Source organism: Strigops habroptila, chromosome 3, assembly GCF_004027225.2.
Source record: "Strigops habroptila isolate Jane chromosome 3, bStrHab1.2.pri, whole genome shotgun sequence".
Classification (NCBI taxonomy): domain Eukaryota; kingdom Metazoa; phylum Chordata; class Aves; order Psittaciformes; family Psittacidae; genus Strigops; species Strigops habroptila.
Genome location: NC_044279.2, coordinates 72,946,195 through 72,964,990, shown reverse-complemented (window position 1 = coordinate 72,964,990; position 18,796 = coordinate 72,946,195). Strand labels below are relative to the sequence as shown.

Below are 18,796 nucleotides of genomic sequence, written 5' to 3'. Positions count from 1 at the left end.
CAATATGTTACTAGTGCAGTCATTTATCTTCAGCATTTAATAACCCATTACATTTCAGAAAGTTGGCATAAATGACTTTTCACCACCAGTCATATCATAAACAATTTAATGCATACAAACCCTCAAATATTTATTTCAACATGGAAAGCTGCTACAGAATTTCATCTTGTTTCACAAGGGCAACTTCAGAGTAAAGGCAAGTGCATTTGAGCCAGGGTAGTGCCAACAGCATGCAACACACGACATTAAACAGGTGCAGTGCCTATGTTTGAAACATTAAACAATCACTTGAAACATAGGCCATGCTATAAAACGCCCTTTAGCAAGTTAACCACCAAAACCCCCAATGAACCCTTATTTGAGTATTTACTGGTAAAACCTAGTATGATAGTTTCCCCAGAACATTGAAGATCTATAGTTTTGTATTTAATTTTATAATAGAATACATATAAAATATTATGATAAAGAATTCATAATCATGTTGTAAATCATCTTCAAACACTGATAAAATCCTCTTCTGGCTGAAGCTTAAAATAGTTTGTCTTTCCAAAGATGCAGCAAATTGCTAACATTTAATTTCCCATAATTGCTTTTGAAATGCGTTCTTCTCTTGATGATTTTGAATTGCATATCAAAATTTCATATTCATCTAAGCAAGCCTGTTCTACCTAGTGGCACAATTCCTATAGTCTAAGAGTTTCTTTCTCAGAGGTTTTTCAGGCTTCAGGAAACAGTTCCCTTTAAAATACATATTCATCTTTATTTTGTGCAATGTTTTTTACAAGGGATAGAGCAGAAGTGCACTAGAGAAACTTCTTTTCTAAAAAGGCATTTTGAAGAAAGTTTCTTATGTACATGTGACCAAAATCCTTGGACAGTGAGGAACAACTGACCAGAAGTCATTTCCCTTACCAAAAAGAGTACATAATTCTCTAAAAATGGACTACAAAACCACAGTGCTAATAATGCCCTTTTTTTTTTTAGACCTTTATGATAGACATAGTAATGTACATACACAATTTGTAGGACACACTAAGCTTTTATGGGTGATCTTGTCTCTTCATAAAAAATAGACTGTAATATAAAATATTAGAACAAGCTATTTAACTTGTACCATATGAAGTTTATATATGACATTTGTAAAAGGACTATTATGTAGTAATATATTAAAAGATTATTTTCAAGTAAATTATGATTCAATTTCATAGACAACATGTCTATAATATGTATTCCAGCAGTTACCTATTCTCAGTAATCTGAAATATGCAAAATAAAGCCTGTGTAAACTTACAGTTTACTTCCACATTTCTCAATTTCAAGCCTATTTATTTTCTGTATGCAAGATTCCTGATACCTAAAATGGGAACTAAGTATTGGGGCCTACTACAAAGAATTTTAAGGAAAACCACAGTATTTCTCACAAACTGAGTGAAAGTGAATTCAATCACATTTTCAGAATGACTAATCACTTGGGTTCTTGCTTTCAGACCCCAGAATATGCTTTGAAAAGCTTATGTCCTCATCCAACAGAATATAAAAGGGGGAAGCTGCTCTGTGGTACTCTGAAAGGTCACTCTCAAGTGCTTTTGGGAATAAAGGTCAGAAAGACCTAACCTAAAAATACTTAATACCCATTAAGATCAAAGATTAGTACATACACATATTAGAGGTTAGATTTAAGAGCTGTATGACCCCCACTGGATAAACAAAATGCTTATAAACATTATATACAGAAATTTACGCCACCCCCCTCCCACCAACATCATGTTTCTTAGGTGTTTATCATTAATCTCAATTACAGTTGAGAAGTTCCGAATGATTCCTGCTTCAAATGGTGAATGCTGCTTCTGTAACTGCTATACTCCAAACAGCTTACAACACCAGCATTCCTTAACATAACAGAAGCCAAAGTTCTCATTCCAGTAGTTGCAGGAGTACCAGAACTTGGCCTAGTACAAATCTGGTTTTGGTTACAAAAGCAGTTTTTACATTAAAATCTTTTCAGAAACTTAAGTGTTGTATTAGATGTTGCTCTACAAAAAAATACAATGTAAGCATGGTACATTTTATCTACAATTGTTTTCCAATTTCATAATTGCATTGCTATATGTGAATATATTTAAGTTGAAAAATAACATTAAGTTTTAATGGTGGCAAAACAATAAGTACTTTGCCAGCCCTTTCCCACTGCAAATCGTAAGTGCTTGCCAGGAAAACTAATAGTTCACTGGCTATTACAGGTGACAAAATCCATTAAACAAATGTATTTTAATAGACTAAATATGTCCTTGAACTTAAATTTCTTTCCAGTAAATTTCAGAGGCTATCTGCATACACTTTACAAGATCTCTCTTATTAATACTCACTGGAGTGGGCTGTTCTTAGTGGGGAAGACAGATCACTTTGGAAGGTAAAAAAAGGGGTAAAGAAATAGGTCATATTTTTTAACTGGTAGCTGTTGCTGTTCCTGTTTCTGCTTTCCCCATTGGTGTCTCAGGAAAAAGTAGTTTTCTAAGTATGTTTGCATAAAACGGTCCATACACTTGTTTATTAAAGTTTACGATGCTTGCATACTGAGATCCAACAAGCTCCATCTCTGTCTGAATCACAGAAAGGCCTCCTGGCATGGTAGGCATAGACTTCTGAAAACTGGGAAGAGCAAGCAAGCTTCTCAGGAAGAACTGGATTCGTTTGTCTGAAATGAAATATAAAGTACACTCAGAACAACTGAGAGCCCAAGCTGAAGCCATAGTCACTTTGTAAGCGCCCTACACATCAACACTGCACAAAATCCAGCAATGTGGGTAACAACTCTTTCCCAAGCCTGCTGTAGTGGGAAACAATACTGAAAGCTTCTTGAAGTTGGCTCCTGCAAGCTGGACACAGCATAAACCTGCTGCAACAAGTTACTTTACCTAAGTAGACTCAAATTACAAAACCCACTAAGTTTAAGCCCAGAACTGACAGAAGGGAGGCTGAATAGCACTCATTTCTCTAAATTCTCCTCCAAAATATGAGGATGTCAAGGCTTGTTTGTACAGGCACTTTTCAAAGTATTTCTAGCTGTGACTAGCCATGTTCTACAGAACACTAAGAACACCCTCTATATGTAAACAATATTTCCTTACTCTTAGTTGCCCCAATATTTTACTGCAGTAAAAGTGCTTTAAAAAAAAAAAAAATTTACACAGCTGATTAAGCTTGCTGGGAGTAAGTTGATATATGACATGACACATACAAGACAACAATTATACACAATCTTACTACTAACCAATCAAGGAACAGACAGGATTATTCTCCTCCACAATATGAGCGATTTGACCCACTAAATTACTCTGCATTTCTTCATCAAGAGTGGGAAGACCTCTTTCACTTAGAGACCTGTTCACTTTACTGCAAATCTGGACACCTACAGAATTCAGAGCCTCCTTCAAATCAAAAGTTCTGGAAGAAAAAAAAAAAACAAACCAAAAACCAGAAAAGCATTAACTTTGGCAGTTTCTAGAGCATAGGTTGTAAAGTGACCTTACTTGTCTTTTTTCCCCTTTTATTTTCAACCTGCTCTCTGCAAGAAGAGAATTTAGAAAAGTTATCTTTTGCAGATTTACAAGCATCTACAGGTACAGCACAAACCTCCATGTGGAAGATAAAATAAGGACCTAACAGGAAAAATAATTTCAAGTGTGCAGCAGTGACACCAGTTCATTTTGCCATTACGCTGAGGTGTTTTCCTGGGCCGCATGCATAGCATTTAATGAGAAAAAGCAGAATGGAAAGCTATTTTAAGACACTTCTTCAGATCACATCACTTGTAGGCAGCAGAAATAAGAAGCCAAATAGCTTTAACTACAACTAGTTTGAAGCAACTGGAAAGACAATTCAGTGAACGTACTGCCAGAGTCTCTCCGGTATTAAGAGCATATGAATGAACTTTAGTACTAGGCTCAAAAAGTTCTGTAGACTAACAAAGATTAAGATTTCATTAAAATATACCTTTGAAAACATGTGCCTAGGAGTTGACTTGTATTGTAAAGGGAATATAGATACAGATTACTAAAATTTGACATTTTCCTATTATTAACAAGCACTGGCATTTGAATTGTTTCCAAGGGTTTCAGATCCACCTGCTATTTCCTGTTAAAAAAAAAAAAAAAAAAAAAATATGAAGAGTGATAAAAATAAGGCCTTACTTCTTGTTCATGCCTTCAAGAAGAGGAAGACAGATCCTTTTCAGCTGCTCAGCAAAATCAGGCACATCTACAATTGCTGCACCCACCATATTGTTCGTTATGAGACTAACACAAGCTATGATCCTTAATTGTTTGAGCTTTTCTCTCAACTCCTGAAGACGAGCTTCATCTGTTATTAGAGTCTAGAATTGAAACAATAATACCCATTTAGACATACAGAGAGAGAGAGGCAGGAAAAAGGACAGATACAGGATGTAGTCATGAAGCATCTGTATTTTTAACCACAATGTCAGAAGAGACAGCAGCTGAAATATCCTGAATATATAATATTGCACAAAGTGGCATTATGCATGAGTACCAGAAGCCAGCCTATGGCAGGAAGAAAGGTAATGCCTTCAGTGCAGAGGAAACCAAGGACAGTACATGTTATTCCTCATCACTGCTGCTGGAAATTTGCAACCAACAAATCAATGATGCAGAATGCTCAGGGGATCCAGAGGACATTGTAGTGATCAAGGTTACAGACAACAGTCTTCTGGATTCAGCTGTCCTTTGATAAATGAACTGGAACTGATGGACAGTGATGAACAACTGGGCATGACAACCACCAGCTCAACCATCAGAGCTAATTCTGCAAGTGATACATAGCCTGCTACAGGCAAACACACAGTTGATCATACCAAGACTGTAATTCCCACAGCAAGATGTAGCTAGGGTGACTTTTTTTAGGTTAGAAAGAGTTCATCCTAACCAAATCCCTCCACTGAGAAGCACAGGAGCATTAACATTCAACTATCTGGTAGTAGTACAGCAAACTAGATCCATCAGAGGATACCTGTGTGTAGTTACTATTCAAAACTGTTCACAGTAAGGTAAGAATAAGGTGGTTTCTCTTCTGACCACTGACTAAGAGCACTAAGAGCCTCCCCATGTATTCAGCAAGTTCTCCGCCAGGCCACCCTAAGTATAGCTAAGGAGCTCACTGGAGATGCTAATTTTAGCCCTGACTGATGGCCAGTTTCAAACTGGCTTTATGGAAAGTTGCAGAGGTCAGTGATCAGGAGTTGGCAGGAAAAACTGAACACTGATTCTCAAAGCAATAGTTTATACGCACTGAGAAAGTAGAAACTTGAAGACCTCTAGATACTCATCCTGATTTTGTTCTAAAGCAAGAGTGATCCCACTAATTCCTGCTGCTCTTAGGAAAACAGAATGCTGTACCAGTTCCCTCAAAGGTACACAAAGCCAAGAGCTGTCAGTACAAAGCCCAGCCTTTGAAAACAGCCAAGACTGCTCTTAGGGTGGAGCTGGTGAGCTATGACAGGATAGAGCAAAAACAAGGTTTACATTGTTCTTTTCTAGTTGTTGCCTATCTTGTATTTCAGAAACTACACTAGCATATCGTCTCCAAATTCCAAATTTACTATTCAGAAATTTAAGAAGTGCAAGAGAATACTTCACTTATTGTCATCAATAGAAGGATTATTATACTACACCAATGTTTTCACATAGCTAGAAATCTGAAGACACTGAAATACACTTCTTACCTCTGGAATTGTTTTATGATAATTCCACTGTAACAGTTTCAAGTAGCCATTGTTTAGCACCAGTGTAGGACTAATGGTTCGTTTAGAACTACTATCAGCACCAGGGGATGATGAAGATTCATCAGAAGTAGATGACAATTCATCTTCTATTGATTCCTTTATCCATTCTGTTGTGAGGTCCAAGGCACCTATGCATTGCAAATCAGTACAGATTTACTACATGGTTTCATCAAAATAGGCACTACCTTGAGGAAGAGTTGTACACATAAACAACAGTATATGACTTCTGAAGACTCAAACATAGTGGACAGTCCAAGTTCCCAAAGCATTCCCCTCCCCCCCTCCTCTTTTTTCAGGGAGGCAACTTACTAGTTGCGGTACAGGTCTGGAAAAATAAAGGTGAAGGGAGACAGAACTCTGTAAGAGCATTTAAATTGCTGTCAATACACTGCAGGCTGTATCAGTGGCTCAGGGTTCCCATTTTAGAAGCCCCTTCTCCAGACATTAGTAAGCTTACTTTTTTCTCTTGGAAAATGTGTTTTCCTGAACCCTGTTTAGCCACACCACACAAAACCTGTAGCAGTGGATCAAGTCGATTTTGTATCATCTAAGATTTTTCCTCAGAGAAATTTTTGCCTTTTATTTATAAAAAAAGAAAAGTGATCCTGTCCCAACTTTCAGGCATACTAACTAGTTTTATATGTTAACTTCAAACTAACGACAGACTGGCTGCATACAAAAGAAATACAGTCTCATCTTCCAGTATATAGGGATCCTGCCTCCAGACAGGAAGAGCTACTGACTGTTGGTTTTTCAGATCCCAACCAATATAGCAAATACAAATTTGTCTGAAAGCACCCCAGATTACAGATGAACATATATTACAGCAAGTTAAGCAATTGCCCATTGGTAGCTTGCTTGTCAAGGAATTTTCACATTAGTTAGATCCAACCAAGAAATCGAAGTTTTCCTCCAAATTAACTGCAATTGATAGATTTTATAGCACATCTTTAAACAGTCCTTTTTTAAAGAAAGGTTTAATTTAAAGATCGTATGATACATACTTGGTGTTTCTTCAAGAATTTCCTGGAATTTTGTTCTTTCATAGTCCACCAAATTACGCTGAAGGTATGGCCTAAGGTTTTGAATTGTGTAATTTGCCATATCCATTTTCATCAGGTCCAAAACACGGAATATTTGTCTGAAAGGAGGAGTTTAAAATTTGACAATTAAAGCAGTCTGTTGATTTTAACTAGCACATGTGAGGTACACCTACATTACCACTTTCACTTCAATTCTGGGAGAAGTAAGCTTCATCAGTATTTCAGTGTAACGGATATGTTACATAGAGTTCAGGATACTTGAAGGAGTATTGTGCATAAGGTTTGGTGTAGTTACAGATACCAAGACAAGCATGCAGCATCCCTAAATGCTACAACCCTTGAAGGTTTTTCAAGAACTGTACTGAAGTTGGCACATTTCAGCCTAAATGAACAGATTTTAACATTGTAGTTACTCTAATTGCACAAAGAGAAACAATTCTTCCGTCCCAGTTGCTTTGATCCCTGCGTATGATCCAAGTTACAATAAAACAGTAGAACAACTACCACTTACTCTTAATATTTTTGTGTATCTCAGGAACAGTAAACTGGTTATAGTTTTCCTACAGTTTGAGAACAGGTGTTATGTAAACTGACACAATTTAAGACTTTGCAAGACTATACCCCCCTCTTCCACTGCCCAGTACCCTTTCAGAAGGTTTTTCCTCTGAAAACCCCCAAAACACTCAAATACCAACCTCAGTAATTCTACGATATTGTCAGTTGCTTTTAACTGTTTTATATCATTGTCTCTTATTGGAGCACACAACTTTCCCATAGTGTTGATAATATAGTTAGCTAGCCCATGAATATCAACAGCATTATGTTCTGCCTGCTGTCGTATAAGATCCGTATCTAGAACTTCACAAATTTGATTTTGAATCCTGTTTGCTCCAGGAGTCAGGAAGGAAAGAAGAATCTAAAGTAGGGGGGGAAAAAAGAAATCTTATTAATAAAAAGCAAACCTCTTAGTAAACATGCTGAAGTAAGATCTAAATATTAACGTCAAGTGTATTTATCTGACTATAACAAGACACATTAAGACTGAACGTTATCTAAGGTAGCAGGAAAGAAAGTCTGTTAAAATAATCTCAGTACAGTTCTGCAAAAAATCTCAAAGCTAGTAAAACAGAAAGTGTGTCTGGGATACTGCCCTATAAAACAAACATTTACTAACTCAAAATTTTGAAAGACTTAGGATTATGCCAGGATTGAAGGTATGCATGATCATAGAATCAACTAGATTGGAAAAGACCTTTATGATCAAGTCCAACCGTTCTCCCAGTACTGCCAAGTCCACCACTAAACCATGTCACTAAAGGCTTTATCTACACAGTTTTTGAACACTTCCAGGAATGGCAATTCCACCACTTCCCTGGGAAGCTTGTTCCAATGCCTGACTACCTTTCAGTGGAGAAATTTTTCCTAATATCCAATCTAAAGGGCCAGAAAAGGTGCCGAGACTGGGTCTTGGGAGTGTGAAATGCCCAGGGAAGTGGGTAAACAAAGTCTGCGTGAGCTGGTACAGTCACATTTATACTCCTGTTCATGCCATAAGCTCACAGTACATTGCTGGAAAGAGACTAGGAGAGATGTAAAGCTTCGAGAGAAGAGCTGACTTGCAACTAGTCATAATATGTTAATATACTATAAATACACCTATTTGCAGTTCTGAGTAAAAGAGGTGTTGACTGAGTTAGCAGACCCTTCAATTAAGTCAGAGCCTTTCAGACCTAAGCTAACAAAATAATACCAGGGCGCAGGAGAGGAGGAACATTACCTCCTTGATTTCCTCAAAGAGCTTGATAGCATGTTCATATTCTGGAGGATCTTCATTCAGTTCCGATTCCAAGTGATCCCAAAATGCCTTGTGTACAATCTGTTTCACCGTGCCAGCAAAACTGTGGAATAAGTCAATTAGATACAGAAATTACTCCCAATTATTTTCTCATCATTGGTAAAAGTGATTTAGATTAGTCTGACCACAATAGCTGGTGAGGGAAACGCACCTCACCAGCTACCATGCCCTGCAACCACATCTTTCTTGGGCTGTGGGTCATCAGCTCCCAAATCATGGTCTAGACTGACTAGTCTTTTATAAAATACAGGTGTCTCAAGAAGGTGCTCGCAATTCAGATGTAGGTAAAGAGGTATTACCTTTCCTTTTTCCTTATTGAATTTGTATTCATTGTCCTAACCTCACAGGTTATGTACTACACTTTCTCAAAAACTATTCTCTGTCGTACAACCAATTATCAGTGAAGAGACTTGTGCAATTAAAAATGCCCTTGTCTTTTACATAAGTTTGCTCAAAGCAAAGACCAGTGTCATTTTTAAGTTGCTCTTGCTTACAGATACGTCTATTTAGCTACCTACATTAGGGAAGTTACATCTTGCTTCCTCTGGATCTTCTGCATATCTTCTGGGGCTAATATTAGAGCTATGTTCATCATGAGCTTTATCTTCTTAACGCTACCACGCCAATGAGCTATTACACACAAAGTCACCATTTCACCTTTTCCACAGGGCTTGGAACTGCACAGAATAGACCGACATTCATCTTTACTATGGGCATTCATATTACATTAACCCTTCATCTTCATGACATTTAAAACAGAGCAACATGCTCCAAGGTAGTATATCAACTCAGCTGGACTGCACCACTTGTTCCAAGCAAGATAGCATTGACAGTGACTCCTGGAGATGCAGGATAAAAATGTTTTGGTTTGGGATTTTGTTTGTTGGGGTTTTTTTGTTTGTTTGTTTTGTGTTTTGACTGGGTTATTTTTGGGGTGGGGTGGTATTTTATTTTACTCTCTTCCCAGCCCCAGTGCTGCTTTTCACAAAATTCAGGCTCTTACCTGTTCTGTGGCAAGTCTTCATGTTTTATGCAAAAATTTGCATTTACAGCAATTTCATGAGCTAGAGTCAAGTTTGTCAGATTTCTTGCAGCTGCCATCAGTTCATCAAATGTAATCATCTTAGGAGGACTTGCTGCTGGAACAAACAAGATCAGTTCAAGCCAAGTATCTATAATTCATAAGTGCAGTTGAAAATACTAAAATTTAAGTTTTGCTGCTTGCTAACTGGACTCTCATACTCTAGAAGAAACAACCTAGGATTACCAGGTCTTTATATCTTCTTAAAACACTAACTCAGGAAACTCCCAGCTTATCAGGGGTGTGTATGTGGGTAATACCACACAAGCCTCATAACATTTTGAAGAGCAATTTCATATTTCTGCATCTTAACTAAGATATTTCTTTCCCTTTCAAACAGAATCTTTCATTCCACAGATGTCCTACCAACTCTTCTGTAAAATCCGCCAGACCAAAAGCATGGGCAACAACAGATACCAGATGTCCATTACAATTCTGAGCATATAATGGGTATATTGTAGGTTTATTACTTGTAGAGAAGATTTTGAAGTTACTGACTTGAGACCCCCCCACACTTATGTTCCATAGCAGATGCATCATAAGTTACACTTCTCCCCCCCCCCAATAAGCATTAACAATATAACAGTAACTCTACATTAGAAAGCAAGAGTAACTCCCAAAGTTTCTAAACCCCCAAATTCTGCCATTTAATTTAGTATTTGGAATTAAGCCTTTGAAAACTGGTAATAAAGACAGACAGACAGCTGCCAATTGCAGCTCCACTAACAATCTTGCTTTAATGTAAGACTTACATAGATGCTGAGAAGTACGCATAGTCTAAGAATGCTTACAGACATGAACATGAAGCACATCTTAGCCAAGGTTTTATTTATCATTACTCAAAATACATTCCTTGTGCAAATGTGTGTTTTCTGTTTGATCCTAATATTTATGAAAAAGTGAATTTGAGATTTTTTTCATGTAACTTGATGTTATAATGTAAATCTGTAAGCTACAGATTTAATTTTTAAATGCGCGGAGCAAATAGAAGAAACCCACTGTTTGCACAAAGCTGTATCTGGTTGAGCGGGAGACTGCTGCCAACATCAAGATTAGGATGTCCACAGTGGCACACTTTTCTTACACTTTCTGAAGGGAAGGAGTGCACAGGGAGACCCCCAAGGATACAGCTGCTGGTGGTGTTCCAGACACAAGGAGATGCGCTGCTTCACAGCAGAGAGAAAGACATGCCTTTCTCTTAATTCTCTTAAACAGATATTCAGAATCCCAGGTTCTACCCATGATAGCAAAAAGAAATGAAATGTATTAGCCTCATCTGTCTATGCACAATGCAGGTAAGGTTGAAACAGGCTTACACGCTGGAGAACTGGGTTTGCTTGAAGAATCGCTGTTAAAGCTCTGTCTTGAATATTCAGAGTCACTAGAAGCAGCTGTGCTTTCAGAGAGGCGCGAAGACTCCGAATCACTGTTATGCTCGTCATTGAGAGGCATTCTGATTCACTTTAGGTGCTACAGTACACAAGACCTGGAAAAACAAAATACAGTTCGCATAAAACCAATGCTTACTATTTTGTTTGTTTCTCAGAAGTCAGCTACTGATCATTACTTTGTGAATGAAGAACAAGCAGCTGCCTTTCTTAAAAAGGTGTTACAGAAAGGATCTGGCTTGACATGCAGAATCACGCAGTTGTTAACTTGCTTGCATAACAGGTGTAGTTTGTTGTGTACCTTCTGCTGTTTCATACCTTCATGGTTATGTTAGAGACAGTCTGTAAAGTCACTGTATTAAAAAAAATAAAAATACAAGACTACCCACCATAATCGCTGAAGTTGCCTGTTGTCAGAACTTCGGAAGTTCTCAACATCCATAAAGGCATTACCATCCATGGTGTTACCATCCCCCACCTGACTTCACCAGCAAGTGATGTTTAGCAATTAGCTTCCTTCCACAAACAGACTGTACTGAGTGGAACAATTGTGAAGCAAACATAGAAGTTTCTGGGGCAGAATAGGCAAATAATTCAGAACACTGACAGGGTGTAGCTGAAAGTTTGGCCTCCTCCTTTAGGTGGGTTTTTGCTCAGAATCAGATCAACAATGCCATAGACCCCAAAAATAATGCTAGGGTGAGGGTGGATGGGTTGTGTGTTTTAAATCAAATGGTAACTGAGCCTCTTAACATTACATTCAGCATAAACACCACTGAGAAACGTCATGCTTCATAGTGCTTCTGTCTACATAAAGAAACTGCCTCCCAGGCAGATAATCTGCAACTGCAGAGAATTTAGACAGCTGCACAGTGCAATAGAGATGATTAATGGTTGTATGACAGGAAGTGAAAAATATGCTCCTAATCATATTAAAATGAGGAACTGGAAGTCAGCCATAATTACTACCAAAGGAATTTGGCCCAGATACCAAAAGTAGCTGTCCATCTTTGATTACAGCCACAAAGCCCGCCATGCTATAGTAGACTTTATGGAGAGACATAGCCAACAATACTTTGCATCAGCAAATTTAAGTAATATGACTTAATTTATGATTAAATTGCATCAACTTCAGCAGGCAAGGAATACCACACTTCAGAACCGTTGAACTTGGAAAAGCCACTTTTGGAAGCAAAAGGATGATCTTTGTGTGTATTTATGTGAATCAACGTATCACAGGGCCAAGAGAAAAACAAAAGGGAGTAAAAATGAAGATTTCTCTACACTGACACCTAGTTACAGCTTAGAGCATTTGAGTTTTTGGGTACCAGCTCATCGTGAGTAGGCCTTTATAACCTGATGAGTACTACCCTGTTAATTGAGATGATTAATATTTGTTTGGTGTATGCTTACTCTTCCTCCTCTCCCAAGAGGACAGAAGATGCATTTGAGTGCCTTATGTAATTACGTTGTTTTTTTGTGAAAAGAATCACAGCAGCAAGAACTGACAGCTTATCATCTTACTGAAGAAGCCATTAAGAGAGGCTTTTGGTCAGGAAAGGAGGTCATAGGTTCAAGACTTACAGTGTTGTGATCTTTAACATCAGCAATTTCGTAATGTCTAACAAGCAATTGAAAACAAGCAGATATTTAAAACAGTATTGACTAAAAACAGAGTTGCAAGAGAGCCCATAAAACCAAAGGGTGAGATTTTTTTTGACTTGAAAATTGTATTTAAGTTACAATTAGAAATTAATCACTAGTTAATGTTACACAAGAGACTAAAACTATTCTTTAAGATCTGCACTACAGATCTCAAAGCTAGTGCCAGCTAGAAACTAGTTGTGACAAGCAACCTACCTGTAGGACGCACTCCAGGTTCTTGATGTGGAACTGCTCACTTAAATACAGTAACTCTACAGAGCCTAAAAAGCTCATATTACCCTCCCGTTATTGTTTCTGGCTTAGCATCAGAACACTGTATTTCAAGGCATTAGTCATGTATAAACCCGCTTTATTTATACAAAAATAACTAACCTCCAAAAGGTTAATGTTGCATGTGGTCCATCGAAAGATTTGGTTAATGTTGTTAGCAGTGTACTGGCCCAAAAGGTCTTGCAAGTCACTCGCCTAGCATGAGCACTTCAAGATGTGTCTACTGCTCCAGTCCAGGTGTTAAGAACATGGAAGAAGTTACATGACCATTAAAACCCCAAAACTGTCACATAATTTTCATATCACCATTTCAAGAACTTCTTAACTGTCAGTACAATAATTCTAATAAACACTCAAATTTGTTAATATTCAGATTTGCAAGGTGCTCCTGACAGAAATAGCCAACTGAGGAGGCAAGTTAATATTGCCATTTCCTACCCCAATCTTGATTCCCAAGAGGACCAAATTATTAAGGTAGAAATTAAAATTCCTTCATCGTGAGATTAGTGAGGTGCTGGCACAGGTTGCCCAGAGAAGCTGTGGCTGCCCCATCCCTGGCAGTGTTCAAGGCCAGGTTGGACACAGGGGCTTGGACCAACCTGCTCTAGTGGAAGGTGTCCCTGCCCATGGCAGGAGGGTCAGAACTAGTTGAGCTTTAAGGTCGCTTCCAACCCAAACCACCCTATAATGATTTTATGATAAAATTCTATATACATTAAATCTTTACATACTAGCCCGAGTAAAGGATCTTTCAGCAACCAATACTTGCATTTCAAAGGGGCCTGTGACATATTTTGATGTACTGAGACCATACCTGTTCCTACTATACATACAGACAGCAGAGCTGTCAGAGTGCTTCAGAAGACCCAATTTAAATAAGAGGTTTTAAATAAGAGGTTTCAACAATGCAACCGGAGATGACACACTGAAAATACATTGCAGTCTTTGCCACAGTAAATGTATTACTTAGTAGGATGCCTCAAATGGAATGGTAAGGAAGAATGGGTACATTCTGCAGATTCAGAATGTTATTGCTAAATTGCAAGTTTAAAAGATAAACAAGGCAGCAAGCACAACAAAGTAAACACACACGAATGTGCAAGCAGAATCTGGACGTGTCATCTACAGTTTTTAAATATGTTGCCCAACAGCTAAAAAGCTTTGAGGAAAAGTACATTCATTGAGCATATCAAAGAGAAGTACAAACCAGAAGAAAAGCATTTATAATTAGTTACAACAAAAGACAACTGAGTTACTTGGTCCTTTTTTTATAGCATAAACACTGGAAGAACTGCTTTTCCAGAAAGCGCAGAGCTTGTTGTAAATTACTAAGAGCCAAGTTCACATGTAAGTTTAGGTTTAATATAATTCTCAAGTAAATATATTTCAGAAATCCTTCTGACCTTCCAACATCTCTTTGTAACTCCCCATATTGAGTAGACAATACCAACTTTTTTTTAATTGTTCATTAGGTATTACATATTAGGCTGTTGTTTTAATACACAGTTTAATATCCTACCTATTCTATTAAAGGATCAGCCTGTGATTACAACCAGCCTTACTCTTCCTGAACTAAAATCAACTGACATTTACTTTTATATTAGGTTGGATTCCTTCACAGTGGCCTTCATTACACTCTTTGCTCTCTTTCAAACAGTACAATTTCACAGGTTTTTAAGGATAAACTCTAAATAGGAGACCAAGCTAAAAATATCTCCCAAATGTACAAACCTCAAGATTCTAGTTAACCAAGTTATCACGGTTTCTGCTGCTATTTAAACAGCTTGGATGCAATGAATACAACACTGTAGATGCCTAAAGGCATCTTGCTCTTATCGGGTTGTGTGATGCGGCAACTGTATCATACAGTTATACCTGATAAAGATCACAAGATCAGATTAGTTTTAGAGAACACAAACACACTTTTTATTCCCAAAGAGCTTCCTTTAGAAGTCATTTTATGAAGCACCTGGAGGGAGGGAAAGACAGTTTGGAAGGGGTTTTTTCCTTCAGATAACATCTTCAAGAAGAGTTTTTCCACAGCCCTGCTTTGTTCAAGTAAGTCACCCCATCCACGCACACTTTTAAAGCGCTCTGTCCAGTTTTACCACTCAAAGCGTCTTAACTTTTTTCACTCTACTGGGCTTACATCCTTACTATCTTCAAGCTGGCACCGACCGAATCTCCTTTGGGCTCGAGTTTCCCTGTCACCGATTCCACCTCTGCCAGCACTCACGGCACCGTAGCAGAAAAGAGCCTTTGTTAAGAGGTAGGGAATTTCCTCATGCCTCCTTTTTCACAGTTTAGAGCCGACATCTCTCTCCTCTACCCTTCTAGTTCCACAGCTCTCCCCTACACACACAGGCTTCTCTTGTCGAAGGTTTAAAAGTAAGTAAAAGCGTGATGAGCAAATGGCCCCCATGGTCTGCGCCCACGGCAGTCACCCCCACCTCCCGCATTTGGGCACAAAGCGCCACAACCCGGGGCCACAAACCTCACTGAGTGAGGCCGGGGATGCCCTACCCTGCCCTTCCCGACCCCCTCCCCTCAGTGGGCCAGCGGCACCGCCACCGGCTCCTCCTCTTCCTCCATCTGTTTCTCTACTTGTCTCCTCCCCCGGCCCCATGTTTTCAGCAGTTACCAGAGGCAGGAGCTTGGCACTCGCCGACCAAAACAAACACCGTTTCCAAGGACAGGCCCGGTGGGAGGAAGGGAGGAGGACAAGAGAGGGGGGAACCCTCTCTCTGCCAGCCCCAGGGAATGCGAACCCGGCTGCCCGTCTCCAAGCGTCCTGACCCCGCACAACCCTGGGAAGGGAGCCGGAGCGGGGCTGCAGCGCCCGTGCCGGTGGGCAGCGGGCATCAAGGGACGGAGACAACCCAGGAGACGCGGGGCGAGGGGTGCACTACAGACCTCCAGCAGGGGCTCCGAAACCCACCTGCTGCAGCGGGAGCCCCACGGGGGCTGCAAAGCAGCGCGCATCCCGCCGCCTGCCAGCACACCACACGGCACGGGCCAGCTCTGACCCCACAGCCTGCGGGTAGACACCCAGGCGTGTGCCGTGCCGCCCCGCACCGCGCAGGCCGGCACAGACACGGCCCTACCCTGCTCACCCCGGTCACTCACCGCGGCCCGGCGGCGGCAGCAGCTCACCCTCAGCGCGGCGCTCGCCGGGGCTTTAAACGCCCCCCCCGGAGTTATATACCCAGCACGGACTATTAGTGTCTTCCTTGGGCGCGTCCATCTCAGCCGGTAACGGGGGGAGACAGAACCTTTTCCGGCCTGCCAACAGCGAGTTGGTCCGATGGCTCGGGTCAGCTTGCGCCTGTCCCCGCAGAAACAGTCCGTGTCTTCTCATCCTACCCGGCTGCGAGCACTAAGCGGGGAGAATATATCGAGTGACAGCGGGAGACGCTTCCGCGGACTCCCCCGCGCTGAATGGGCCTTGCCGGGTGGGGGGGAAGGCCGGGGTGGTGTTTACGGAAGAGCCGCGTCGGTTTGGCTGACCCCGCCCTACGCGGGGAAGGAGCGGGGTCTGCGCCCCAGCCCCGCCTCAGGGGGTGGTGCGACACGCCGCTGGGAGGGGACACCGAAGGTCCCGTTCTCGACGCGGGAAGCAGCAGTACCTTCGGGCGTATTTGCCCGTCTGTGTTCGCCGCGCTGCCATGGAAGCTTTGAGTATGCCCCCACGAGCAATCCTGCCCTGCTTTCCTTAGTCTCTCGACGGGAAGGGGGTGAGGTGCCCTCCACTCCCCCCCCCGCCATCTTAGTGTGAGAGAGCCGCCGAGTTTGGTCACCCGCCTTGCTCATGGCTGTGGAGTGCCCACTGAGGAACGCGACATGAGGCAGTACAGCACTATTACTGTAAATGCATTACTTACTGTATTGACCTCATCGACCAGGCAGCTTCACGCACCCGCTGGGCCAGCAGTACCTGTCAGGGTCATCACCTCTTCCTGTCACAGGAGCTACGTGCCACCATTGCCCCACCTACCAGGAAGCATGGAGGGGAAGACACTGTCAGTCGCCTCTGAGGCAGGAGGTAACTAAATCAAGCCTTGCTTGTCATGAAGACGCTGAGCTCCCCTTTCTGCAGATGACCTTTCAGCACACATGGTGAACTCTATGGGATAGATATTGTATTGCATAGACCAAAGCCCACTGTAGGTTCTATTAACCTCTACAATAAAAGTGAGGGCTTGAAGCAGGGAAGGGAGTTTGGCTATGCAAGTGCAGTGCCCTGCTCGGGTGGGAGCGCTTGCTCCCGGCAGTGCAGAGCACCTGCCAGCCCTGCCGCGCTGAGCCCAGCCTCCAGAGACATTAAATGGGATTAAGTCCAACAGCCTAATCCGATAGCTCCCAGGAAGAAGACGATGTTTTAAATAACTGTGTTTGCGCTAGTTTGCCCCAGTTTCTGCATGTCACGTGGCAATGACAATCTGAGAGAAGCTCAAAAGAACCTTGGAGAAGACCGTGATGGTGCACGGGGGGACTGCCTTGTACAGGACTTTTAACTTCCAAGGAAGTGTTATTTAGTGTTATTTTTTACGTCCATTTTGTCTTAAATGCCATCTGAAAGATAGGGGGAAACTGTATTCTGGTTTTTGCTGTGATGGCTGCTGGCGCCTTTTATTAATTAACCAGCTATATCATCTAAAACTGCACGAAGAGTCTTGCTGCAAACACCAGGGCCAGTGACTTAGGGTCCATTGTGTGTGCTGTCTGTGTGGACTAACAGTTGTGGAAACCTGTGATGCTAAGTGGCCTAGCTTGCACAGGGAGGAAAAGGGATGCCCCAGCCTCGCCAAGTAACCTAGCTTCTAAATATTTATATGAAAGATAAACCTTAAAGAAAAAAGTATCTCAGGGGTTATCACCCTACATCACAGAGTAAGAGATGGGATTCCAGAAAGGGATGGCTTTAAAACTACCTTTGTTTTTCAGCTGTAGCAGTGCCCTGCTCCCACAGCATACTAGCTGTTCTGGAACTCATTAAGTACTTAGTTGGCTCTATCTATCTATCTATCTGTTTATCAGTCTGAGATGTGCATCTGTATATGCAGCTGAGGCACCAAAGACATTCTTCAAGATTCCAGTCCAAAGGCCAAGAATAAGTTAGACACCAGAGTACCCAGCACTTAACCTCCTTCTTGGTTTCAATTCCTTCCTGATCCAGAGGCACTGAATCTATAGGCCATTATATGGATCTTGAAGTAGATTATCTACTGTGGGGATTTTCTCCACAGACAAATGTCACTCATTTCTTGTTTGTGTCTTCTGCAATGTCAGCCAGGAAAATAATTGTACAACACTTTAAATGTATTCTGCTCAATTAAGAAGATCAATGTCCTTGTGTCTTATATAGGACATGCAGGTATGTGCCAGTTTTGGCTGGTATAGCATTTGTTTTCTTCATAGTAGCTTGTATGGGACGATATTTGGGATTTGTGCTGGAAACAGTAGTGGTAACACAGGGATGTTTCAGTTATTGTTGAGCAGTGCTTACACAGATCAAGGCTTTTTCTGCTCCTGACACCTCCCCACTAGTGAGTAGGCTGGGGGTGCACAAGAAGCTGGGAGGGGACACAGTGGGGACAGCTGACTCCAACTGACCAAAGATGTATTCCATGCCATAGGAAGTCATGCTCAGCAATAAAACTAGGGGGGAGGTTGGCAGGGAGTCGCAGCTCGGGGTCT

General features: G+C 41.0%; 1 protein-coding gene across 11 annotated transcripts; it reads right to left on the bottom strand.

The window, feature by feature from the left end:
- Window positions 1-20: 20 nt before the first annotated feature.
- On the bottom strand, window positions 21-16,304 carry TCP11L2 (t-complex 11 like 2). Of its 11 annotated transcripts, none has more exons than XM_030478461.1 (11): window positions 13,202-13,577; window positions 11,483-11,517; window positions 11,093-11,262; window positions 9,699-9,834; window positions 8,618-8,738; window positions 7,536-7,756; window positions 6,802-6,938; window positions 5,736-5,925; window positions 4,191-4,373; window positions 3,272-3,444; window positions 21-2,695 (listed from the first exon to the last, which is right to left on the bottom strand). In XM_030478461.1, exons 3-11 carry the CDS (start codon window positions 11,226-11,228, stop codon window positions 2,445-2,447), a joined length of 1,548 nt encoding a protein of 515 aa, XP_030334321.1. In that variant the 5' UTR covers window positions 11,229-11,262; window positions 11,483-11,517; window positions 13,202-13,577; the 3' UTR covers window positions 21-2,444. The 11 variants fall into 11 exon arrangements, 10 of the variants coding, with proteins under 10 accessions (XP_030334321.1, XP_030334323.1, XP_030334320.1 ...); XM_030478467.1 differs by lacking the exon at window positions 11,483-11,517 and adding an exon at window positions 16,226-16,304 and having other exon boundaries at window positions 90-2,695; window positions 4,191-4,372; window positions 5,738-5,925; window positions 9,699-9,831; window positions 13,202-13,322; XM_030478465.1 differs by lacking the exon at window positions 11,483-11,517 and adding an exon at window positions 16,226-16,304 and having other exon boundaries at window positions 110-2,695; window positions 4,191-4,372; window positions 5,738-5,925; window positions 13,202-13,322.
- Between the last annotated feature and the right edge of the window lie 2,492 nt (window positions 16,305-18,796).